Source organism: Trematomus bernacchii, unplaced genomic scaffold, assembly GCF_902827165.1.
Source record: "Trematomus bernacchii unplaced genomic scaffold, fTreBer1.1, whole genome shotgun sequence".
Classification (NCBI taxonomy): Eukaryota; Metazoa; Chordata; class Actinopteri; order Perciformes; family Nototheniidae; genus Trematomus; species Trematomus bernacchii.
In genome coordinates, this window is record NW_022987531.1 from 212053 (window position 1) to 238791 (window position 26739).

At 42.0% G+C, this 26739-nt stretch overlaps 1 protein-coding gene across 1 annotated transcript in view; it reads right to left on the reverse strand.

Moving 5' to 3' along the window:
* pdzd8 (PDZ domain containing 8) overlaps positions 1-26739 on the reverse strand; it is a 51864-nt gene that overhangs the window by 20530 nt on the left and 4595 nt on the right. Inside the window, exons 2-3 of the mRNA XM_034122390.1 lie at positions 10157-10282; positions 6102-6204 (exon numbers count right to left, since the gene is read on the reverse strand). Coding sequence (XP_033978281.1) covers positions 6102-6204; positions 10157-10282 — 229 coding nt within the window. The remainder of the gene's footprint in view (positions 1-6101; positions 6205-10156; positions 10283-26739) is intronic.

Consider the following 26739-nt stretch of genomic DNA (forward strand, 5'->3'; position numbering starts at 1 on the left):
ATTGGAAATGACATAATCTTAAAATAAAGCAAAACCAAATGTTTCTAAATAAAGAAAATATTCTGTATTTTCAAAGTAAAGTTCAAAGGAAAACAAGTAAAATGCTATAATAATCCAGCGAGACAAAGGATCTTTTGTTTACTACATCTTTCATTCAGACGCTTCAGAATACAAATAACTAAACTGAGAAAGAATATTTGTAAACAGCAAATTCACACTTTGTCTAATACTGTATTTAAATGCGTAAACATCTCTAGTGCAAGTAACTGCTGGTTAAAAAGGCCAGTGCTCAAGTACCCTGGGACCTGAATCTGGCTGATCACCACAGTGTGCCCTGAGTAACAGGTCCTTTATCTCCTAATGAGAGATCATGCCTATAGGATCAGAGAAATACATTCCAAATGAAAATAGCAAGAAATGTGTAATATGGCTGTAGCTCCGTCTGTCATGCACCTAACAGCCGGTCTATTGAGTTTCCTCTGAGGTGAATTGATTCATGGAAGAAGCCATTAGAAACAAACAGCTTGTGGGACCAACCTCTCATGTCTTTAATCTGCTGTTTGCTGCGCGGCCAGCCGTTGTCAGACAGAATTACAACAGGCCATTTAATTGGCACGGCAAGGCGGAAGCGAATGATGAATGTGTCACTGGCCACAACTTAATGTGTGCGTTAGAAAATTACAAAGGTGATAGGCTCCCTAAGGTACTATTTGATGATGTGCTGGATGTGCATGTTGACACGACAAACAGTGCTGCTAGCCTTGATTTCTGGAAGGAGAGACAGAGCATAATGACACCGTCTACTTTCCTCATTTCAAGTCCTTAACACAGCATCAGACTGTTTTCCACTTGCGAAAACATTTAAACTTACAAATCAGACTATGATGAAATATATTGTGACAGCAGGAGTGCAGCTATTACTCAGAGCTCCGACGTCGCGTTTATGTCCGCGGCGCCATCTTTTATACGGGCGCCATGTCCTCGCCAGAATTGATATATCTTATATACAAGAACAGACCCACAGTATTGCCCTCATACTATATCTTTCTAGACAAACCCCTGCATATCTTAAATGATATTCAAGAAATTGTTATGCCAATATAAAATAAATATACCATGATGGGTGTGTTACTACACTAAGTCCCGAATGGTTGGGCCTATCTGCTGCTCGAAACACTCAATGACTCATTGTGTGTGTGTGAGAGTGTGAGTGTGAGTTTACATGCGTGCGTGTGTCACCTCATCAACCAACTGTCTTTCATCGGGTGTCCGGGACAGATTAAAGACACAAAGACACCCTAAGTGGAACATCAAACAAACCAGTGTGTGTGTGTCTGACATGCATAAAATGGCCTTCTCCCTCTCTAAGGCCAGTTGTGTGTGTGTGTGTGTGTGTGTGTGTGTATGTGTGTGTGTGTATTGACTACAGTGTGAGAGGATCAGAAATAGAGCCGTGGCTGATCCTGAGGTTCAATGTAACAGCTGTGGACAAGACTCTTGATTTTCCTAGTTATGACTAAACAGAAAGAGAATCCTCAGATGTGACGGCTCCAATCAGTCCAATTGGAATTATTACAGTATTTCATGAGTGCATTGGCATAGTTTCATTATAAAAAGCTCTGAATGCTCAGCGAGACAGATTTGCAAGAACCTTTTATAATTACTATTACCACTTAATTAAATATACCAGATGTATGTAAATAATGAATACATTCCATTTGATTAATGTCAAAAGTGATAATTCTAAAAACAATAATAAAACTTTTGCAAATTAATTATTCAAGCAACCAAAAAACAAATCTGCAATTTTTGATAAAAAAAAGATTTGACTTTTAGATGACAAGCAGATCCATCATATGAGACGTTATAGAACGGAAGACAAATGTCTGGCTTTTGGTCTGCTCTAACCCTTGAAAGTGCTCCGAGTCCCTGGACAGATAAAGATGTCCATATTTCTCTACGACTTCCCAATCACTGGTGCTGCATGTTGCTGTGGAGCAGTCTGGGAAACCGAATGAGTTTTGGCTCACACACACACACACACACACACACACACACACACACACACACACACACACACACACACACACACACACACACACACACACACACACACACACACACACACACACACACACACACACACACACACACACACACACACACACACACACACACACACACACACACACACACACACACACACACACACACACACACACACACACACACACACACACCACACACACACACACACACACACACACACACACACACACACACACACACACACACACACACACACACACACACACACACACACACACACACACACACACAACACACACACACACACACACACACACACACACACACAGAGTCCCCCCGTCCCTACCCCCCTCCCCGACCTCAACACACCATAAATGAGTAATAAATAAAAACCAGACCCAATCTCCCACCGTGTAATGGAACAAGGCTTCATTTACCCAGTTCACAGGTGCTGTGTGTGCACATGCAAGTGGCTGAAGGAAAGATCGACCAATAGATGGCAGCGGACATTTTTAAGAACAACAAACGTGACTGAAGAGAATCATTCCAGAGAAACAAGCATGGTGTCACCTAACAGCCCCGTATGTGGTGAAATAATAACGTATAGCAATTCTTAGATTAGAAATAGAGCATGTTCAAATTACAAAATAGAATTTGATACCTCCATTCTACATACAATCACTGGCTCAAATAATGGAAAACAATAACATAAATTAGAATAACTTCTAATTTAGGCCATTACAATTTAATTGCAATACGTTCATATTGTCCAATATCAACCCAGCATTTTTTATTAAGTTTACATTTTTTTTAAATGTTTAAGTGTAACAAATGGATAGAAAAGGATGCCAGATGTTGTCTCAGGGCAGTGTTTCTCAAAGTGGGGGGCGCGCCCCCCCCTGGGGGGCGCAGAGGCATGAAAATAATATGATACAGTACAGTACAAGTACGTCTGGGTCTCTGTGTTTCAGTCAAGCTCGGCTCTGTGTGTGTGTGTGTGTGGAACGAGCCATTTTGTGTGCGCGCGAGAGAGAGAGAGCGCAGCACAGCACCCCCAAAAGAAATCTCTGGCGCGGCCACCGAGCCGTTTTGAAGAAATGTGCAGTGCCAAACAGGCTCATTGCAGCCACTGATGCTGTGGTAAGACACACTTTTTTGCCAAATATCAGCATTTTCTTTCTTTTCATTTTTTTGCACAGATTGCAAAGTGGCAAAGTATTATAACTTATTGTTCTAGCAAAGGGATTGCACAATTGTATTATGTATTTATTTTTTGACAACACAGACTTATGGAGCATTGTTTTATTATCACTGTTCTAGCAAAGGAATGCTCACGTTCATATTGATGTATTTTAATAAATGTTAACTTGGCCCATTACGTGACTATTTGTGTTGGGGGGCCCGACTTTTTTTTTTCTCCAAAGGGGGGGCCTGACAGAAAAAGTTTGAGAACCACTGTCCACGGCAGCTGAGGACACGACTTGGTGAGCATACATTTAAATGAGGAGAATGAGCACAATGCTGACTGTACATTTAACTATTCAAATAAAGCATGACATTTGATTTGGCAATTGAAACACTGAGCAAAGAGAAGGCCAGTGATTTGAAAGGCTCATTAAAAACCAGCCTGTGTTTCTCAGGCCTATTCTAACTGGTTATGTGACTTCTATTATGTGACTGTGTGTAGAAACTAAACAGTGATTCTAGACTGGGAGGTAGAAGGCTTACACAAGCACTGATAAATCTGCTGAACACTCTCCAAGGACCCGGATCCTGATGACTCCCGTTGGGAAGACAGACGCATGGTCCAGTGAAAAGCAGGAGCAAGTGGCTCACACTGGTTTAAATGAGAAAATATTTAAATGGCATGAAAAGCATTAACATACACAAGACATGCGGCTATTTTCACAAGAGAAGAGAGGAACTCATATCTGGCAATCTTCAGGGAGAAAGGGAGTGGAGAGAAGGATGAGGAATTGACCTTTTCCAGGATGGTATAGCCTTTAATCCGTACTACAGAGTCCTGCTGGGGACATGCACACTGGAGAAGTCTGATAAATCAGGCTCAAATGCCAACGTGAATCTGCATTTTTATGTGTGTATTAACAAAAAATGGACCAAGTGCTCTGAAGTGTGTCCACTTGGAAAGGGCTGTTCTGGTGGCTGTATTGGTTGAGAACAATTTACATATTGATTACTTATTGGTAAGGTACTGGCTGCACCTTAAGGGCTACCGACATCGTACGGTAAGCGTGTGTTGTCATTTCCGGTTTTCCCTTATTTCTGTGTTGCCGGTAGCATACTTAAGCCGATATAGCTTGACGAAGTTGATGTGGTTATATTCTTGATCGAAGCGGATAACCACCCATTCTACATGTTATCCATCACTTGTTCTGCTCACTTACAGTATGGCTCTCTTCTTGCCTTGTGACGTGCAGCTTAAAGCTGAAGCCCACGGTTCACCACCAACCGCTTCTAACCAGTTCTCCCCACTCAGCCACACACGCTGAGAAGCCAGACTAGTCAAGATCATTTTATCTGTAAAGCCCAAAATCACACATTTGACTCTTTAGGTTTTACAATGTGTACAGCAAAACACTACCTCTATCGTTATACTTCCCTAAAACAATAGACAAATGTAACGTTGTACCCATATGCCTCTGGGATTAACACACAGAACAAAACATCCTACGTCTAGTTGGAATTAAATCATACTTATAACATAATAAAGGCATAATCCTTATAAACTAATTAACAATTTTTTTCTCCAAATAACAAGAGAAGCACATTTAATGTGAGAGAAGGTTTATGCTTGAATTAAGTTATACATCCATACGTCTTAAATTAATGTTGTTTAATATTCGGGGTTTTACGGTAGATCTCAACTTTGTGTGAATAATAGATCTGGAATCAAGTAAATCACCTGACTACTCCATCTCTAAAAAGCAAGACTCAACATGAATATTATGTGTATTGCTCATAACATAACAATAAAACTAAGTTAGTCCAACAATAGCAGCAGAAAGGTCATTAACAGAAAACACATTGACTGACAGCAGGTCGAATTATCCATCAAGTTTTGATTTCAGTTGGAACCTGACCACATTTCCCAAAAATGTCATACTTAAACTAATTTGAATTTATTCAGTTTGTGTAAACTCAAGTAATATAAAAATGACAAATTCAATACCCATGTTGTAAATGTAACAGTTGTTTTGGAATGAGAGAGAAAATATTTGTTATATGTAATGAGATAAACTCACAATATTTCACTGCCCCCTGCTGGAAGAGCGTTCAACTTTCATTACATGAGAGCAAACTGCAGAACAATTACTGTTCAACGCAATACAAATAATCTTTAGGCAATCCAAATGTCATTCCGAGGTGTGTGGCGGGGATAGAAGCATTAGGCAGGCGAGAGCCCGAGCCAGCAATTAGGGCTGACATTTCACTGTGAAGCGGTCATTAGTCACTTCCAAACAGGCCTGATGTGATAACTGTAATATCTCTAAATTGCAGCAATTAGAAAAGGTTTGCCGGAGGAGCCTGAAAATGTTCCATGTGCTTTAAATGTCAACAATGGGACAATCTAATTAGTGCAAGGAAAATGGAAATAAGCCTGAATTAATGTGTCAATAAGACAAGGTGTCCAATATCTGTAGAGGCAGGGTTTGTGTTTGACTTTTGATGATATTTCAGTGGCTAGTTTAGGTGCCACACCTACTGTACACACACACTGCTACACAAAACAAACAGTGCTATCCTTCTATGAAAACCTAAGAATTATATATGTTGATTTTGTTATCAAATATTGTGTTCTTTTTGTGATTGATCTATTGAATATGATAATTGACTTTTTTTTAAATCACGGTGAAAGCTTCAAAGCATGCTTCTGTCCACACATGGAGTGTGTATAGTTTATTTGTTGGTAAATTAATGCTACAACTTTTCAAAATCCAAGTCAAGTTCTTGGGCCCTGCTACCCAGGAACCTAAGAAGGGAAGACACACATGGAGGAAAGAGAGTAAAGTGGGGTGTTGAAGGGAACCCACCTGTTTGATGGAGCTGCGGGTCTTCTCCTTCCACTGGTGGCTGCTCAGCTCCAGGGTGCAGTGGACGTAGGTTTCTCTGTCATAGGAGCCCAGGATGAACAGTCTGCAGGGACAGGACACAGATCGCAGGACACACAAAGACTTTTAAAAAACTGTGAATTAATTCAAACGTAGTTGTACTCATGTTTCTTAAATATCAATTACAACTGTGGCTGCGAGGGAGTGCTTCAATCGAAATTGGCTTAAGTTGCTCCCGATGGCGTGGCTGCCGTGATGTGTTGTATGAATAGTAGAGTAAGTGGCACATTGCTCTGTATGAACGAGGTGTGAAAGGGTGAATGATGACTTGTAGAATGAAAAGCACTTTGAGTATAAGTACAGCAGAATATTTAACTATCAGTTCTCTCAATACTCTGTTCACTGGTTTGAAGTGGGAAAAACAATGGGAAAAAGGTGAAGTCACACATGGCCACCATCCTATCTTAAAGGGGCACTTCACTGATTTTATAACTAAATATAAATGTATTGGATTGTGGCCTGTGAGAACAGTTGTGGCTCATTGAAGCCTGTCAGATCTGAATTTGTCTTTTGTATGTCCCACATTTTTATGAAAGAGCAATATTATAAGACAAAGATTATCACGGCCAAAAAACTCTTTATTCAAATATTTACCAAACCATGAGGTGCAATCCCAACCTTCCCCATCTGTTTCTGTCAGCACGATTAGCACACCATTCTTGACTGTTTGCTATGGGGATGGAGCAGAGCATGCATTTGTTTGACTCCTCCTGCCCCCTGGTGTGCTGAGGAGATCACTGCCTGAGACACTGAAGAAAAGGACTCCTGATCTAGTCTCAGATCTGTAAATCTCTCTCTAAAGAAACTGCTATATCTCAGGAATAGTTTGATACCAGTATGGTCATCCTAGGAGACTGATCTACCTTAATAAGGTCACTATCTCTTTGGCTATATTTCACATGTCATGCTATATGTGAGGATACTTCCCTCTGCTGGACACTCAGGGCATACTGCACCTGGTTTAGTTGACAGCACAACATGTCATCACTTAAATAGAGATCATGTGATATGACCTAATTAAACGGTGGAAATGGGAGCCCATGTAAACACAAACTTGATGATGTAGAAGAAGGTGATGTAAGAAGTCTGTATGGTTATAATAGGCAGCATATCAATTATTCATGGGTGAACTGATCACACACACACACACATTGTATGTCTCCTCAAAGTCTCTCTTTCAGGGCTAATTGGTTTGACTCTTAGCCAATTAAAGTTTAAACATGCTAGTTTAGGACAAAGACAGAGTGGGATGTAACGGCAGCTGATTTAGAGTCTTAAAAACGGTGTGTAATGGCAGCTGCAGTAGAGATTCAGATTATATTTGGGTTATATTATTTATTACATTATGTTCTTTATTTAGTGTATCCCTTATTCAGAATGTATTATTTAGGGCTGCAACTAACAATTATTTTCATTGTCCAATAATCTGTTGTTTATTTTCCGGATTAAGTAATTAGTGGTTTAGTCTTTAAAAATCCGAAATGTTCCCAAAAAAACTAATGATGATCAGTTTGCATTCATAGGAGATACCACAGAGTATCTAAATGTACAAAAGAAGCTGAAAGGTCATGACAGCATTTATTAACAATGACAGAAACAAACGTGTAAAGGTCCCTACACACCAATCTGACACCAAAGAACACGTCCCGACGGACCCGACTGTTGTGTCGCCTCACGTCTCCTGCATCTTGGCCAACAGTCGCACTGGAACATACCGCAAAGACTTCAGCCGACAGCCAAGTAGCACGTACGAACTGTGCATGCGTGAGTGGCAATAACTCTCCTTACCAGCAGGCGGCGGTAGTGTTTTCCCTCTACAACGAGAAGCTCATGGGGCTTTCCCGAACCTGTGTCGAGAGCTGGAGTTAAATTCAATCTCAGATGTGCCTTCTTAAACGTTTGTTTTGGTCCCTCGCTTCCGTTTCGCTTCTCATGCACTGATTCGCTAAGCTGAACAGCCAATCAGCCGACGGCCTTTTACCGACAGCCTACCGATTCAACATGTTGAATCGACGGCGGAAGGTGTCGGCACGGCCGAAAAGACACGACGGTGCAGTACACACCAATCTGAGTAGGGCGACAGGACGCTCATCGACGGCCAGACATCTATCGACATCCATCGACGCCGAAAATCGGCCCGGTGTGTAGGGGCCTTAAGGGTGCCACGTTATCAGGACATGGATTTATGCCAGATGGTGTCACTTTGTCCATTTTCTAATGGTGAGCATGTCAGTGGTTCAAACTGAAAAAAGTATTAACCTGTTACGCACCATCCGCCCGGTACCGGGCGGATAAACGCGTCATTTGCAGGAAACAACGTCTAAGGAATCTTAATATTTAATAAAACTATGAATGTTTTATATCCATGTAACGGGAAGAAACTCAGCTAACTGATCTTTTTTTTTTTTAAAAACCCACAATGCTAACACTCAGCCTCTGAATTAGCCACGAGCGAAAAAATGTAACCTAAAACGGCACTTAAACTCACAATAACTCCCTTATTACTTATCCTAGATGCACAGCCAACCACTCGTTTTTGGTATCCTGGAGACACTGAATCTAGTGGTGCCCACCTCAACACTCAGTGATAAACATTTGCGACGCTATAAACGAAAGCGTACATCATAACATGTGGAGCTAAGTCTAGAAACGCTAACATGGCTTACCTTGGTCAAAACTGGTCTTCAATGGCATTAAAACGATAAAAAAACGATGCTGCAGTTAATCCATAGGTTCATCCAATGTATCCCTCTTTGAAATTATTTCTGATAATCCATAAGCAATAAAACTGCTTTTTCGTTTCCAAATGCCAGAGCTAGAAATCCTTCACTCTGCTGCACATTTACATGCGCGCAGCCCCCACCTTTTCTCTTCACAATGTGTGTGTGTGGGAGCCTCCCCCTTCGATCCTATTGGCTCTAACAGTCAGAAAGAGGTGTCAACCATCCAAATCGAGCAAGGGGGGCCAGAGATATGGGAAAAAAAACATTTTCACCCAAATCACCTCAAAGGTGGGGTGGTTTTGGCTAAACCTCTCTAAAAAGGTCAAATGTCACTTGTTTTGCATCAATCTTGATACAGGGTACTTATTATATGTTGTACTTTGGATTCCTAAAGCTTTTAGTCTACTAACCCATCATCCAAGGGTAGTTTTCACTCTGTAAAAAATAATTTTTGGACGGACACTATAATTTACAGTTTTTTACTATGTAAAATCTGAGTTTTTTTAAAATAAAAAACATTTATATTGATTCTGACACTTCTACATCCAACTCACAGATGTAACCTTGCTTTGATAAAAGAAATTATTCATATAACCCTTTTAGAAGTTAAGTTGTAGTCATTTGTTTTGGGCATGTCATTTTCGAGCCTGAAACATGAAAAACAGGCTTGGTGCTTAACAGGTTAAAGCCAAAGAATTAATCTTTGAACGACAAAAAAAGAAATTGCTTTAGTTATTTTAGGCAGGTGGAAAAAAAGGGCGAATCACCCATACTGCATTTCATTTCAGGGTAAAAAAGAAAGCTAATTTCTATAGGTTTTCGATTTAAAATGTAACTCATGACCTAGTTAGCTGGCAGTTTATTACTTCCCCTTAGAAAGACTTGTGTAGGCTGATACAAAAGCAACTCATGCAGGTTATGAACTGGTGATATAAAAAACAACTGAGGAAGTGAGTGAGGAGCTGGCTAAATGACATGTTTTCTACTCCCTACTCCTTCTCAGTCATGGTTTGTGTCAGTAGAGTGAATGTTTTTTTCCTACAAAATAATGAAAATGGAAATGAACTTCATGGGCATTTTGGTGACTTTTCTTTAAAAGCCTGAGTTTGTGAGGCTGTGTGTGTGCATTAAAACTGCATACCATTTTATTTTTGATAGCACAAAAGCACACTTTATCCAAACCAGGAAGAACAGCCCCAGAACAAAAATACATATGTGGACAAATAGGGGCAGTAGAGAAGAGAAGTGTCTCACCTGCTACATTCAATGAGCGTGACTCTGAGTCGGCCTTCCACCAGCATGTTCTCCTGGACGGACAGGTCCAGATCACAGGCTGAACCCAGAGAGGGCAGCACCTGGAACGGGAAGAAGGGCTTGTATCTGGAGAGAGAGAGAAAAACACAAACATACATTTTATTTCAAGATGTTACCTGACTGTGCATCACAAATAAATCTTCTCAAACAATAACTAATGCAACTGCACACATACAGATGAGCCACATAACAAGAGACATAACAGGTGCTTTTAGTCCATCATAGCTGCCAGAAAAGGCATGGGTTTTCTTTAATTAGTGCGAATGCTGTGCCACAGCATTCCACTATAGTTCTTCGATTTTTTCTTTATTAGTGCGAATGCTGTGCCACAGCATTCCACTATAGTACTTCAAATCTTTATTCTTTCCGCCAATACTTTGGCTCTCCATAACTTCAGCTTATTTTCAGCTACAGAAACCATTCAAATATTAAACTATTCAGCCTGTTCAGGAATCGATGGGAAACCTTCACATTTTTAAAAATATTTTATACTTCTTGAAATATTCAGCTTTTTAAACTCTTTTTTTTAATTCCCATGTTAAATATTTCCGGAACTTTCTTCAGAACAGAGAGAAGTACACTTTAGACAAACTGCTCCCATCTCCACATTTTACACACAAAACCAAAAAAACAAATAGTTCATTGGGGTTCCCTGATGCTCACGGTCTGGTAATTTTTTGATAGGAGCCATAGTTTTTGAACAGGTGGCAAAATTGTCAGATATAATCCTCAATGCATTCTTAATGGGCCTCAGTGCTGCAGTTGGTAAATCGTCATAAGTCGTCACCATGGTAACCTTTCATCTCTGGGTTTACACACACAGGTGTTTGTAAACATTCATTCACTACTACTTACATTTAATATCTTTATTTAACTCCTTCAGCCTAATTTCAGCTGCAGGAACCATTCAAATATCAAACTATTCAGCCTTTTCAGCACATGATGGGGAAACTTTCAACTTTTTCAAAATATGTTACACTTTTTAAAACATTCAGCTTTTTAAAGTCTTTTTTTAACATGGAAGTCATTGCAATGCATTTGAGCTGTAACAATTAAGGGCGATCAAGAGGAGAGAGAGAGGGCGATCAAGAGGAGAGAGAGAGGGTGATCAAGAGGAGAGAGAGAGGGCGATCAAGAGAAGAGAGAGAGGGCGATCAAGAGAAGAGAGAGAGGGCGATCAAGAGAAGAGAGAGAGGGTGATCAAGAGAAGAGAGAGGGTGATAGAAGAGTGAGAGGGTGATCAAGAGAAGAGAGAGAGAGGGCGATCAAGAGAAGAGAGGGCGATCAAGAGAAGAGAGAGGGTGATCAAGAGGAGAGAGAGAGGGCGATCAAGAGAAGAGAGAGAGCGATCAAGAGAAGAGAGAGGGCGAGCAAGAGAAGAGAGAGATAAGAGAGAGAGGGCGATCAAGAGAAGAGAGAGAGGGCGATCAAGAGAAGAGAGAGAGCGATCAAGAGAAGAGTGAGAGGGTGATCAAGAGAAGAGAGAGAGGGCGATCAAGAGAAGAGAGAGGGCGATCAAGAGGAGAGAGAGAGGGCGATCAAGAGGAGAGAGAGAGGGCAATCAAGAGAAGAGAGAGGGCGATCAAGAGGAGAGAGAGAGGGCGATCAAGAGGAGAGAGAGAGGGCGATCAAGAGGAGAGAGAGAGGGCGATCAAGAGAAGAGAGAGAGGGCGATCAAGAGAAGAGAGAGAGGGCGATCAAGAGAAGAGAGAGGGCGATCAAGAGAAGAGAGAGGGTGATAGAAGAGTGAGAGGGTGATCAAGAGAAGAGAGAGAGAGGGCGATCAAGAGAAGAGAGAGGGTGATCAAGAGGAGAGAGAGAGGGCGATCAAGAGAAGAGAGAGAGCGATCAAGAGAAGAGAGAGGGCGAGCAAGAGAAGAGAGAGATAAGAGAGAGAGGGCGATCAAGAGAAGAGAGAGAGGGCGATCAAGAGAAGAGAGAGAGCGATCAAGAGAAGAGTGAGAGGGTGATCAAGAGAAGAGAGAGAGGGCGATCAAGAGAAGAGAGAGGGCGATCAAGAGGAGAGAGAGAGGGCGATCAAGAGGAGAGAGAGAGGGCGATAGAAGATTGAGAGGGTGATCAAGAGAAGAGAGAGGGCGATCAAGAGAAGAGAGAGAGTAATGTAACCTCCTAATGTAATGTATAACTCCTATGAAAATGTTCAAAAAGTGCTCAAACTTCACATTGTGTGCTAACAGTCCAGCCGTGAAGACATCTACGGGACAGTTTTGAGATTTTTTCAAATGCCGTTGCCATGGCAACACAATGCTCACCATGAAACACGGTTTTCTCATAACTTCAGTGAAAATGCTCGAAATGGCCCAAAACTTCACAGGTTTGGTAACGATGCAGCCATCAACACATCTAAGCATATTATGGGGTGTCATCAAATGCCGTTACCATGGCGACAGATAATTCACCATCAAGTTAGTTCAAAAGTTTGCAGTTCAAATATTCTGCTGCTTTCCCAAGCCTTTTTACTTTCTTTTCTCATCTTAATACAAATTCATTCACTACTACTTACATCTGATATTTAACTCCTTCAGCCTATTTTCAGCTGCAGAAACCATTCAACTATTACATTATTCAGCTATTTCAGGACATCAAGGCTATACATGTTGTTGTTTATACCTTTTTTAAATATTAAGCTTTTTCTGCATTTTTGTAGCTAAAAGCTCCCCTCCCCCCTCCCCCCCCCCCCCCCCCCCCCCCCCCCCCACACAAACACACACACACTCACAATCAGAGACAAGAGCGGAGGAAAGGAGGAGAACAACAAAGTGTAAAAAAGTCAAACAAATCTGCATTATTGCCCCGAGCTCTGCTGTCTGCCCGTTTGTGTCCCCCCCCCCAGTTTCAAATTAGTTTATTATTATTTTTTAACCTCAAGCCATTATCGTCACGGAGAAGGACACACACAGGGTGTTTCTCAATCGCGAGTACGCTTGCTTGGTAGCACATGTCTGCCAAGCATCTTGCTTCAGAAGCGAGGCAAGAATACTTCCTGGCATTCGGAAAACGAAGTGTGGAACACGCTAGCAAGTGTGCAGGTGTGCGTCATATGAGAGGCCCCGCCTTACATCTTCCGCCACAGATTTGGGGAAATTGGTCCGTGCACAAAGCATTGTGGGGATTTTAAGACCGCGGAGTCTACTCATGTGCAGCCTCGATATTTCTCCAAACGGAGTACGCCGGGCTCGGTAGATTTCCAAGTATGCTGGAGATTGGAACAGTACTTCGGCGGCACTCGATGACGTAGTATGCTTGAAATAGTGGCTCTGAAGCAGCTTTACTCGACATTGAGAAACACCCACAGCCTGCCCAGGTGGACGCGCGCGAACGCGACAACGAACGTAGCGTGCCGCGCGCATTCTAAAAATAGCTCACAGATGGTGAGCAGGTACCGCGGTTTTGAACTACAGTATTGAATTTGACAGAAAACAACAATGAAACGCCAGCAGAAGAATAGTCTAATGAGTTGGGTGAAAAAAAAGACAGGAGATGTGAGTTGGTTTATTCAGTAAATTAGCTCAGGATAATTGGATATACACCTGTTGATGTGAGGCTAATGCAGGATTTGCTAGCTTGATGCTACGGGCATTTAGCGGCAGTGACTCAACAAATGGCCTCTTAAAATGTATCGTTAGCAATGTATGACAAGCAGACTGCTTGTTTAATGTTAGACTCACACCAATAGCTCAATATGATCATAACACGATTGCTTTCATATCAGAGATCAGATGAGGTGGAGCTGCCTCCAGCAATAGAGGATGAGGCAGAGAGAAGCAGCAGCAGCACAGGGTTGCAGCAGGTATTTTATATGCTGTAGTCAGGTGATTTAAATGTATCAATGAAAGGAAGAAGTGTAGGCTACATGATAAGAAGGGAATACAGTTTGAATAAAAGTAATAAAGTACAGTGTAACACTGTACTTTATTACTTTTTAATGTACAAATACTTTGTTACTGTACGATAACAATAACAATAACCCACAGCTCCTTTCTGCTCCAGAGGATAACAAAAATTCAAATTGGGGGGGGTACCAGAGCAGCACCCTGCCAAGGCAGTAAACCTAGGGGAAACACTGCTCATTATGTTCCACTCCCGCTGCTGAGTGTTGAATTCCGTACAGCTGTCGCCTGAATATCAAACCAGTTGGAACATCTTTACAGCGGCCCATCCCGAGGTGTGACTCAGCACTCAGAGAGGAATGCATCTGGTTTGCACTAGTTGTTGTGAAGGTAACCAGCTAAACACACTGAGGCTACTTGTGTTGGGCGAGGTGCTTGGTAGAGAACTGACTCCCTAAGGGCATCAGGCTGTTTTGATAAAAACACTCATTGTAATGTATAAACATGATGTCTGAGAACACACATACAGACACAAACACCCGTCCTTTCTATTTCAGGCTCTCGGTGCTACTGCTGTTGGCCAGAGTCTCCTTGTTTTGTGAATAGTGGACTTTGTTCAGACAAATCATCACATTACTGATGAAGCTGTGGGTAGTGTCCGGTGGCCACATACACACAGAGAGGATTTTATGAACAGTGCATTGTCCACAGATGGAGGGAAACGTTTGACTCATCAGAGGCCCAGTGTCCGGCCAGTGTCTACAGTCTAACACTTCTATGAATGGAAGAATATGTAGGCCTGTTGCGATAATCAATAAATTGACTTATCGTACGATAAATAAAAATGGACTCGATAACTTTTCTGAGCTCGATAAATTGCCGTTTACATGCGTGTTTGTTTACATAAGGATGTGACCAGCATTTTAGCCCGGCGGCTGTGGCTGCCAGCCCGGCGCGCTGTATGAAGCTGCAGCGTCGGAGACTGCAGTTTCAGGGCTGCAGTCCTGGGACCCTAGTTGTTTTGCAACATCGCCACCTAGCGAATTGGATGCCCGCAAAAGTACAACCAGCGAGTATTGAGTCTCATACACAGCGAGTCTCTTAAGACATTGTAATGCTTGTTATTAACGATATAAAAATGCATGAAAATATGTTTTTCTTACAGAAATTAAATTATTATTATTAACAACAATTTGTTGTTATTATGTTTTTGTTTTTTTTTAATAACAAATGTATTTTGTATGTCAGATGTAAAAAGATAGTCTTTTATATTTGTCTTAACAAATTTGACATACAACGTAAATTAATAATATATATATATATATATATATATATATATATATATATATATATATATATATATAGTAGTAATATTGATATAATCTATTTTTGTTAAAAGAAAACAAAAATGTTAATTTAGTTTTTGGGAGAAGGGGTGGGATTAAATACGTGTTAACTCCTTCCCACGCCTTTTCGGATGCGTAATTAGGTAGATCATTTGTTTATATATAATTTGCAAGTCAATAATATTTAGTTTATCAATTTGATACTGCTTACGTTTCTACAGTATCATAATTCTCTTGTTTCATTTCATTATTATATTACACGTTCGAAATAATCAAATCAAATGTGTCTTTGAAGAGGTGCTTGATTACTCAAAAACAAAAACAACTGTTCAGTGTGTTTATGCACCTGGCTGCCAAAGAGGCATTTCAGTGCAGAATCAATTTTTATTTATTTAGAAGACGGGCACAATTTCCTTAAAGGTCCCATGTCATGCTTTTCTGGTTATTACCCGTCCCCTTGTGTGTTATGTAGCTTTTTCTGCATGTAAACGGTCTGCAGAGTCACAAACCTTCAAAGTACACCCTGTAGCGAGTAAAACTCTAACACAGAAAAGACCTGTCTATGCTGCCCCAGAACGCCTCGTTGGAGATTTCTCTTTTTCCATTGTTTACTTCTTGGGTATAGTGACGTATTTCAGGTATAGTGACGTAACGTAACGTAACGGCTCCGCGGATTGGTCAATTTGGACCAATCTGCGGAGCCGTTACGCTACGTCTGCGGAGCCGTTACGTTTGGACCAATCCGCAGACTTCCTCACACACACACACACTCGGCGGGACGTTGCGAGGCTCTCTGCTGCGAGGAGCGGGACACTGTGAGCTGCCTCACTGGTGTGGGGTCGGCGAGAGAGCGAGACACCGCGGAACTTTTTTTCGCAGTGTCTTGCTGTTTCGCAGACGGCAACTGGGCCACTGGGCTCACAGGGAGGGGGGGGCAGGAGCGGGGCAGGAGCACCCCCCCCTCCCTAAACCGTTAGCACACAGGTAAACCGTTAGCACACAGTCAAACCAATAGCACACAGGTAAACCGTTAGCATACATTTCTTTATGATTCGATTTCATATTCTATAGCCCTGACATAACCAAATCTAAATGGCATCACTATTGTTGAAGCAAAAACAAAAAATGTAATTGCCATTTTCTTTTCTCCAGTATAGTAATTTATATCAATTTTAATACCATAATGATATACAATTCTCATTATTAGCCTATAATTAACCTGCCCAATATTTATACTTTGCATAAAATGAAAAATAATAATATTTAAATAAAAACATCTTATAACAGGATTAAGAATCAGCCTAACCCCTAGATTCCACCGGGTCCGTCTGCGGCGCGTTACGGGCACGTTACGGCTGCGCCGCGGTGCTCACGGCGATCGCGGCCACTCTAGTCAATGGGTGCTATTCCACCACACGTGGCGCGTTACGGCTCAGAAGCGGCTCGGCGCAGGGCTCCTCTAAAATTAGGATTGAATCCTATTTTTGTTGCGGCGCAGCCGTAACGTAAGGTCGGGCAGGCAGGAAGTGGAACGTTCAGAGCGCATATATATATATATATATATATATATATTTATTAGGGCTGTCAAGTTAACGCATTAATAACGCAAAAAAAAATTAACGCCACTAATTATTTTAACGCATGTGTATTTTTTGTCCTCGGCCACCCCGTAGTTTCAGAGCGCATCGAGTTTAAAATACCATCTACAAGCTGATGCTGACAGCCCTGCTCCTGCCGCCCGCTTGTGGCAGAGCACACTTCCACGCTCACCGGCAGGCCCGGGAGGGTGTGTGTATGTGTGGCGCGAGCGAAGCACACCTTACGTGTTGTTGTTAGCATCTGGTGCTAGCTAGCTGCGCTAACGGATATAAGGAGCTGTTTCAATGAAAACAGAGGAGCGACATTTCGCCGACAACTGCGCCGAGCACTTGACTTTATGCAGGTAGCCAGACAGTGGGACATTGTACGAAAAGTCAGCACACTCTGCGCGCAACCACACACACACACACACACACACACACACACACACACACACACACACACACACACACACACACACACACACACACACACACACACACACACACACACACACACACACACACACACACACACACACACACACACACACACACACACACACACACACACACACACACACACACACACACACACACACACACACACACACACACACACACACACACACACACACACACACACACACACACACACACACACACACACACACACACACACACACACACACACACACACACACACACACACACACACACACACACACACACACACACACACACACACACACACACACACACACACACACACACACACACACACACACACACACACACACACACACACACACACACACACACACACACACACACACACACACGAGAGGGAGAGGTTGAATTGAGGCAAATATTTGTAATGTTCAGAGGTTGTTGTGTTTAATATTCATGAGAATATTTGTCATTGTTCAAATGATAATAAACAAACATATAAAGCATATTTGTCCACTCATATGTTGATAAGAGTATTAAAAACATCCCTCTAAGGTACATTTAGAACAGATAAAAAATGTGCGATTAATTTGCGATTAACTATGGACAATCATGCGATTAATCGCGATTAAATATTTTAATCGACTGACAGCCCTAATATATATCTATATATACACACACACACACAAACTAATTTTGCCGACCCTATCCCTCCGTAGTCTTTCAAGTAGGAGGAGAAATGCCAGCGTTCTCCTCCGGTTTACAGGCACTGTGTAAATTATATATATAGAATAATTATGATGATGAATGCATTTTTTTACCACTAAAATACAGCAACACATCTTTGATTCATGTCGTTTATAACTGGAATATTGCAGTTATTATTAACTTTGTCTGTACAAAGTAGCCTGTCCAGGAAATATGCCCAAATCAACAAAAACTGCGAGCCGGCAGGCAAGACACTCCGCTTCTGAAACGCGCCTGGTAGGGTATGACGCCGGAGGAGGCCGGACCAAAACCGTGGCGCAGCCGTAACGCGATGCAGACGGACCCGGTGGAATCTAGGGGTAAGAATTCAATGCCAAAATTGGTTATCGGCCTGCTTAAAAATTAGTAATCGATCAACCTCTAGTTGAAAGCTCATGTAGAAGCTTGTTAGTGGACCTGGAGTTGGCAATGTTGTGTCAAACTATTATTTCCAAGGACGAAAAAGGAATTTGATGCCTAACCTGTAAACCAACATGCCCCAAAAGGACTTCAGATGAAACTAGAGAATGCAATTCCTGAAGAAATTGCTAGTGGGAATGCTTTATGCTGAAAATCTGACGCTAAACTGCTATGCTGAAATGTAATGTGTAAGAAGAAAGTGAAGAATTTAGATTGAAATGATACATGAACACTGGGGGCTTGAATGTGTGATGAGAGAAGAAAAGAAAGTAAAAAGGCTTGGAAAAGCAGCAGAATATTTGAACTGCAAACTTTTGAACTAACTTGATGGTGAATGATCTGTCGCCATGGCAACGGCATTTGATGACACCCCATAATACGGTTAGATGCGTTGATGGCTGCATCGTTACCAAACCTGTGAAGTTTTGGGCCGTTCGGAGCATTTTCACTGAAGTTATGAGAAAACCGTGTTTCATGGCGAGCATTGTGTTGCCATGGCAACGGCATTTGAAGAAATCCCATAATTGACGTAGAGCTGTTGAGGGCTGGACCGGTGATATAGAAGCGAAGTTTGGGGGACGATCGGACCGTGTCCATTGGACTTACAGCGACATCGTGCTTCATGGCGAGTGGTCTGTCGCCATGGCAACGGCATTTGATGACACCCCATAATACGCTTAGATGCGTTGATGGCTGCATCATTACCAAACCTGTCAATGTGACATCATCGTGTTCCATGACACAGGTGTTTATATTTGAGCCAACGACGACAGCTGTGTGTCACCAATAATGTATAAAATAGGTGGAACATGTTGAAGTCAGTATGAAGTCTCCATCAGACAGAAAAGAATAGGCTCAGACAGTCTGTTAAACTCCAGTGACCACGTCGTTAGCTCAAACACGAACACCTGTGTGTTATGACATCATCGTGTTCCATGACACAGGTGTTTATATTTGAGCTAACGAGGTGTGCAGAGATCAAAGGTTTCCATTGTTCTGAATGAGAGATAAACCTCTTACATGTGAATTTCAAAACGTGAAGCATGTCAAGGCAGTTGAGTATCTGAAGTGTAATTTGTGTGTACTTTCGGGTTAATAATGTGGCCTTTTTGGCAGTTTGACTAAAGGTGTGCGGCTGCTACCGTGAGGAAATATCAGCCTGAAAATACAATGGGCTTTAACCTGTTAAGCCCGAGAGACCCCGGGTACCGGGGCACTGTCGCAACATCTTGCAGGAAACAGTGTCTGAGGGCATGTTCATTTAATAAAACTATGAATGAGTTTTATATCCATGTAACAGGAAGAAACTCATCTAACTGATCTTTTTTTTTTTTTTTTTTTTTTAAAAGAAAACCCACAATGCTAACACTGAGCCTCTGAATTAGCAACGAGCGAAAGATGCTAACACCTTACTGCACCGAAAATCACTCACAAAACCTTATTATTTATCTTTTCACCACATCCAACACATCTATTCACATCGTGAGGTGACACATAATCTATTGACACCGACATTACCACTGAATTATACGTATTTGCGACGTTATAAGCAAAAACGGACATCAAAACAGGTGACGCTAGGTAGCTAAAAATGCTAACATTTTTACCTTGGCTCTGTAGTCTCTCCAAAGTGGTCTTCAATGGCATTAAAATGATAAAAACGCTGCTGAAGTTAATCCATAGGTTAATCTAATGTGTTTGTGTCCCTTTGAAATGATTTCTGATAATCCATAAGCATTAAAACTGCTTTTCCTTTTCCAGATGTCAAAGCTAGAGATAGGTTCACTCTGATTGAAAATTACATGCGCAAAGCCCCCACCTTTTCTCTTCACAACGTGTGTGTGTGGGGGACTCCCCCTTCGATTCTATTGGCTCTAACGGTCAGAAAGAGGTGTCAACCATCAAAATCGAGCAAGGGGGGCCAGAGATATGGAAAATCCACCCAAATGACCCCAGAAGTGGTTTCTTTTTGCTAAATCTCTCTAAAAAGGTCAAATGTCACTTGTTTTGCATCAATCTTGATACAAGGTACTTATTATATGTTGTACTTTGGATTCCTAAAGCTTTTAGTCTACTAACCCATCATCCAAGGGTGGTTTTCACTATAAGTAAAAAATAATTTTTGGACGGACACTATAATTATGGCAGTTTTGAAAAAAAATATGAAGGCAAATTTCAAGATTTCCTCCACTCTAGCTGTGACATCACGCACTCTAGTTAATGTTAAAATCTAAAGAAAACCTCTCTGAACAATGTTTAATATCTCTAAAAGTAAGAATCAGATTTAAAAGTTGTGTTACACGAATAATGTCAGAAAGATGTGTAACATTTAAAAGTTGGAATGAGGTTTCTGAGTGAAAGTATGAATGAACAGTTAGCAGTTGAAGTCGCATGAAGATTTGTTGAAGTCTGAAGAATTTCTCCATTGACTTCAATGGTTAGAAATGGGATGCATTATGGGATGTATCTCTGGAATTATGAAAGTTATGAATGATAAAAGTAATAGCCATCGATTCCCAACCGAGCTGAACGTTTTGATGTTTGAACGGAGTTTCTGCGATGTTGAATGTGGGAGGAGAAGAGGGCCAAAATAATTGGATGGAATAATAATAAGAATTTTGTCCGTAGCATAACATATAGTTGGAATGCTGTATCAGCATTCCCACTAAATTATAACATGCAACAGAGCCCCCTCCATGACGACTCCATCAACAAATGAAGACACTGTGATATGATGGAAAGCTCCAGAAAAGAGCTAGTAAAGAAATTAGCAACCCTAGGTGGACAATGATGCTCATAATTCACATGCTGCTCCTCCTTTCCCCCCACCACTCCTCTCTCTCTCTCTCTCCCCCCCACCACTCGGCCTCTGCAAGCAGAGAGCTGGAATAATGACTGGGGCAAAGTGAGAGCATCACAGGATTGGTGTTGAAACAGTATTTCCCCATAGCAGAGTAGTGACTGTACGTGGGTGCTGTAATGCCTGGATTACCTCCAGCAGGCCATGGTCCCAGCCCCCTCCCCCCCCCCCCCTTTACAGAACTACCATCTGTGCCACTCAGCAAATCCCAAGGTCCAGCTTTCATTCTCTCATGCTGCTCCTCATTACATCATCTCATCACGCTTGCTCACTCCGCAGGATCGTGGGAGAATCACACTCACGCACGTTTGGACTTCCTCTGTGTGCTGCAGTACTCTCCGAAACAACTCACAGGCCGTAAATAAGTCTTAACACTTACATTTAACAGTTGGACAGGCAACACAGATCCTTTGATGAGGCATTTAACAGTTTATCGCAACACAACATCCTTGCTGAATGGCATTTATTTAGCTCTAGCACTTCCTGAATCCTGAGCTCTCCAATAGGCGCTTTCACACTGGAGTACTTTTCCACGTACTTTTCCCTTTTAGTTCCTGGGATTTTGCGTTCATACCAAAAAGAGAACTTAGTTCATTAGAACTTTCCCCCCCTTTTCAGTCCCTGCTAGAGAGCAGGTACTTTCCTGGGGAGAAAAAAAGTTCAAATTTCTGGTTGGCGAATTGCAAACCACGCCCCGTAAAACTCTGAAAACGTTTGTGAAGCCGCCATTGTATTTGCTGGCATTAGCATTATTAGCATTAACATAAGCCCAGCGCACCAACGGAGAGAGACAGCGTTCTGGCGATTGTCTCCAACTCCGGGGGACTTCCGGCCGGGGACTTCGGGTGGCAGTATACGCCGTGAAGTTGTTTGCGGCCTGCCAGTAAACCCAAAGCAGAAGAAGAAGTGACGTCAGCGGCTTCATTTGCGTAATCTTCCCTCAGGGACTTATTCCGGTGTGAACGTGATCTGCTCTTTAGTTCCATGGGGGAACTAAGTGCTGGGAACTAAGTACGGCAAAGTACTTGGTGTGAAAGCGGCTAAAGACTGGTGCGGCGAAAACTCTCTCTGGAGGGAACACAGGGATTTTAGCCTTAGCAGACCATTTATGGCGCATTTCCACTGCAGGGCATGTCTGTATAGGCCGTTGTTGTGAGTGTGGACGGTCGGAGCATATACTGCGTTAGCTTAGCCGATCTCCATTTAGAAAACACGCATTTTAAAAGGTTTTTTGCCTGCCGTCTGTCTGCAGACTTGTCAAAGCATTAATTCATGGTTTTTACCAGGGGCGTCGCCTGGACCTGAAAACATTCGGGGCTTAGCCCACAGTGGCGGCGGCACTACAGTGGCATTTTTCACTGCAACACTCCCCACATGCACACACACAGTACACCCACGACTGTTACAATGAAGGCTCGATAATCAGTTCACGGCATATAGGCAGGGGTAAAGTGGTCTTTTTTATGAGTGGGGGGCTCACCTCCTCTAGGGGGGTCCGGGGGGATGCTCCCCCGGGAAGATTTTTTTTTAAATATTGAAGTTAAATGCATCAATCTGGTGCACTTTGAGAGCAAAATGAAGAGATCTATGGATACCTCTCTCAACACCCATATGAAGCAGAACTGTAAACAGATGTACTTTTTCTTTATGGATATTTTACTAATCACTCCCCTTTTAAACTCTATTCTTGTTTTACTGCCATATAGTATTTCATAACTGTTTTTCCTTTATTCTCTTATTTATTTTATATCTATAATGATCATATGAAGGTGTGCCGTGGAAATAATCTTTTGAATAATTTGTGACCAAACCGTTTGAGACCCACTGAGATAACTTAGACTAAAGTTATGTAGAGAGTCCTTTAGCTCACCTGAGTCTCTCAGTCTGAGAGGAGAGGAATCTCCTCCAGCTTCTTGTGGAACAAACAGCTCCTTATGTCCGTTAGTGCAGCGAGCTAACCAGATGCTAACAACACAGTCCATGCTGGCACCGTCCCTCCCCCTCTCTCCCTATCACACTAAATGCGCTATTGCCACACACACACACACAGAGCCGAGCTTGAATGACACAAGCACATGTTTATTTCCATGCAACTCTCTGATTGGTCTGGTGTCATGCCTCTGTTGCATTCACTGAACACGGGAAATTACAGTGCTGCCGTCCTCTCTTGTGTCATGATGAGGTTCACGTAAAGCACGGTTAATGTATTATATTATTGAGGGAGAATTGTCCGGGGCTACAGAAAAAACATTCGGGGCTAAAGCCCCGGATGCCCAGGCCAGGCGACGCCACTGGTTTTTACTAACCGGTATCAGTATGTTGTTACTTCGGCATAATTTTGAAATTACAATTAAATCACGGTAAAATTTGTTCATTTTGTTGTAGTTGCCAGCGATTCTCTCACTAGTTTAGCATATTCAGCCCGGTTGTTAGCCCGGAAAGAACCTCGATTTTGGAGAGCCAGAAAAACTGTGAAAAAGTACCCGCTAGCCGGAACTACGCCTAGTGAAAACACAACCAAAAACGGGCACGGCACGCTTAAACCGCGCTGTAGTGGAAATGCGCCATATCATGCACAACAACCTATAGAATACACTACAGGAGAGCAGTGTTTCCCACAGATCTGAAATATACTTGGGGGGGTGGTGGTAACGGGGAGGGGGGTTGAGGTGACGTGCCTTTGTGACGAGCAACAACATTAACCTTTCAGTTGGTCGCTTGTTAGCAGACCCTTCACGCCATGGCAGAGCGAACAGGTACAGGCAGGGCCCATAGTGTTAGCCCTATAGTTTAAATCTACTACCCACAAATAAACATATGGACATGGGTTACTATTTTTTTTAAAAAATGGTAAATGTATTTAGGAACCTATCCATGTGATTTTAAGCGGGGGTGGACCTCCAATCCTCTAGGGGGGTCCGGGGGCACGCTCCCCCGGTAAGATTTTTTTTTTTATTTTGGAGTTAAATGCATCAATCTGGTGCACTTTGAGGGGCAAATAAAGAGACTAGATCTATGGGAACAGGAAACCCATATGAAACAGAACTGTATACATTTCAATAATCATAAAATCATGGCCATAACCAATAACATACCATTTCCAATATGAAAAAACACTGAAACTTGTTTATTTATTTATTTTTGGTTCATTTATAGTTGTGAGTGTGTCTGGGCTCCTGAATCAGCCTCTCCTGTCTCCCTCCTCTCCCCCTGCTCCTCTTTGAGGCAGCAGCAAAGACTAGTTTTAGCTCTCAACAAGTTGTAAAAGTTTCTTACCTTTTTTCACCTACTTAACTTTTTAATTTTGTATTCATGCATATTTGACTAATCACTACCCCCTCAAATGGAAATATGTGTTTACATAAATGGTGACCAAACCGTTTGAGACCCACTGAGAACTTAGACTAAGTTAACTATCTAAACACTCAGAGAGTCCTTAACCTCACCTGAGCTGAGGTTATCCCGAGCTTGAATGACACGCAGAGACCAATCAAGGGCTTTGATTTATGATCTGTATGACAGTGGCCATGTCAGCAGGCCACATCATGTAGACAGCCAGTCATCCTGTGTGAGGCAGGCCACTTAACAGGCCTGGCCATCGGGAAACCCCCCGGTCCTCCCGATGGCCAGTGCGGGACTGGGTACAGGAGGCGTAGAGTGAGGGATCATTGTCCACAAGTAAATCAATCGCAGATGGCGTCGTGATCGCGGACGGAAAAAAAAAGAAATTATTGGAAAAAAATAATAATAATAAATGGGTCGCAAAATATACTTGGGCGGCCTTTAATATACCTGGGCGGCCCGCCCAAGTATAGTCTATGTGTGGGAAACCCTGGGAGAGGGAACACCCAAAAAAACATAATGGGGCCTCTTTAAATGCTTTTTAAAAATTTGATTTACACAAATATATCTCAAAAGTCAGGATTACAATGTGCCAAGTGATAAGGTTCCCTGCAGTGTTGTTTCGTTTAGTCTGGTCTCAAATACAGAGTGCCTGCAAAAACATCAGAAGAAATGACATCTTCCTGAAATATATACTACATTTGAGGGAAAACAAACAGAGGCCCTTCACACACCAGATGACCCATATAAAATGTTTTGTGACAACAGCTAAGCAGGTGACCCATCGTAGGTTTGCAACCACTTTGTTTTGAAAAGTGGTGGGGACAAAATGTTTAGATAGAAAAAAATAACACCTAGTGTATTATGCCCCCCGCCAGCAATATACTAATCATTTGTCGCAGGGCCTTCTATTGATAGCAACATCTGTACACACAGGATCTACAAGGCCAGGCCATGGAGTAATCATAACCTTTGACACAATTTGCTGCTTGTCATTTCTGCCTCAGCTTCTGAGGGAAGAAAAGCCTTAAGATGCCTGAAGACCTGGCTTTGCTCTTCAATGTCACAAACCCAACTCAACAGTGTGGCTGTTTGTAATGTTCACATGGAGAGAATGGAAAACTTGGTCAAGAAAAAACAGTTTCAAGAATTGTTAAAATGTTCTGATGCGCATGGATGTTTTGAAGTGCCATAACTCCAAACTGCACCACTTGGGTCCCGAGAAATATTAGTGTGAACGAATAAACTGTTCTCAAAATAAAACATGTTGTTGTGCAGATAAACCTTTCTCAAAGTGTTATCAGAACATTTGTCAAAAAATTATACTATTACGAAGTGGTGGGGACAAAATTGGCCATTTCAAAAAGTGGCTGGGACATGTCCCCAGCGTCCCCAGCGTAAATGGCACATGTGGTTGCAACTAACTAGTATTTGATTATCAATAATATGCTGGTTATTTGTTCTATTCATGTTGTTTCTTTGGTCTAGAAAATGTCACACAATAGTTAAATAACCCAAACGTTTATTTATGTTTGCATCACTGTTTGTATCACTGGGGAGGCTGAGGGACTTTGCTTTGGGGAGGGAGCTGGTTCAAGTCCAGCAGGGGGGCCTTCTGGGAAATACCGAGGCACCCTTGAGCATATCTCCCCAGAACAATAATGCATGCATATGTGTTTTTGAGATTGTGTGTATGTAACAACACAGTGAAAACTACGTATTTCCCAAAATAAAATAAGCAAATTCTCCCTTCTATACTAAATATCTTTGCATTTCATTTGAAGAGGTCACCTTGGGCTCTGTGCTTTTGTGCGTATTTCAATAAGTGATACAATTACGAGAAAATTAGTCAACAGTAGGGCTGCACGATATATCGTGTCGTGACGATAATCACATGCGCGATATTCACATTGCCTGGACGTGCGATTTT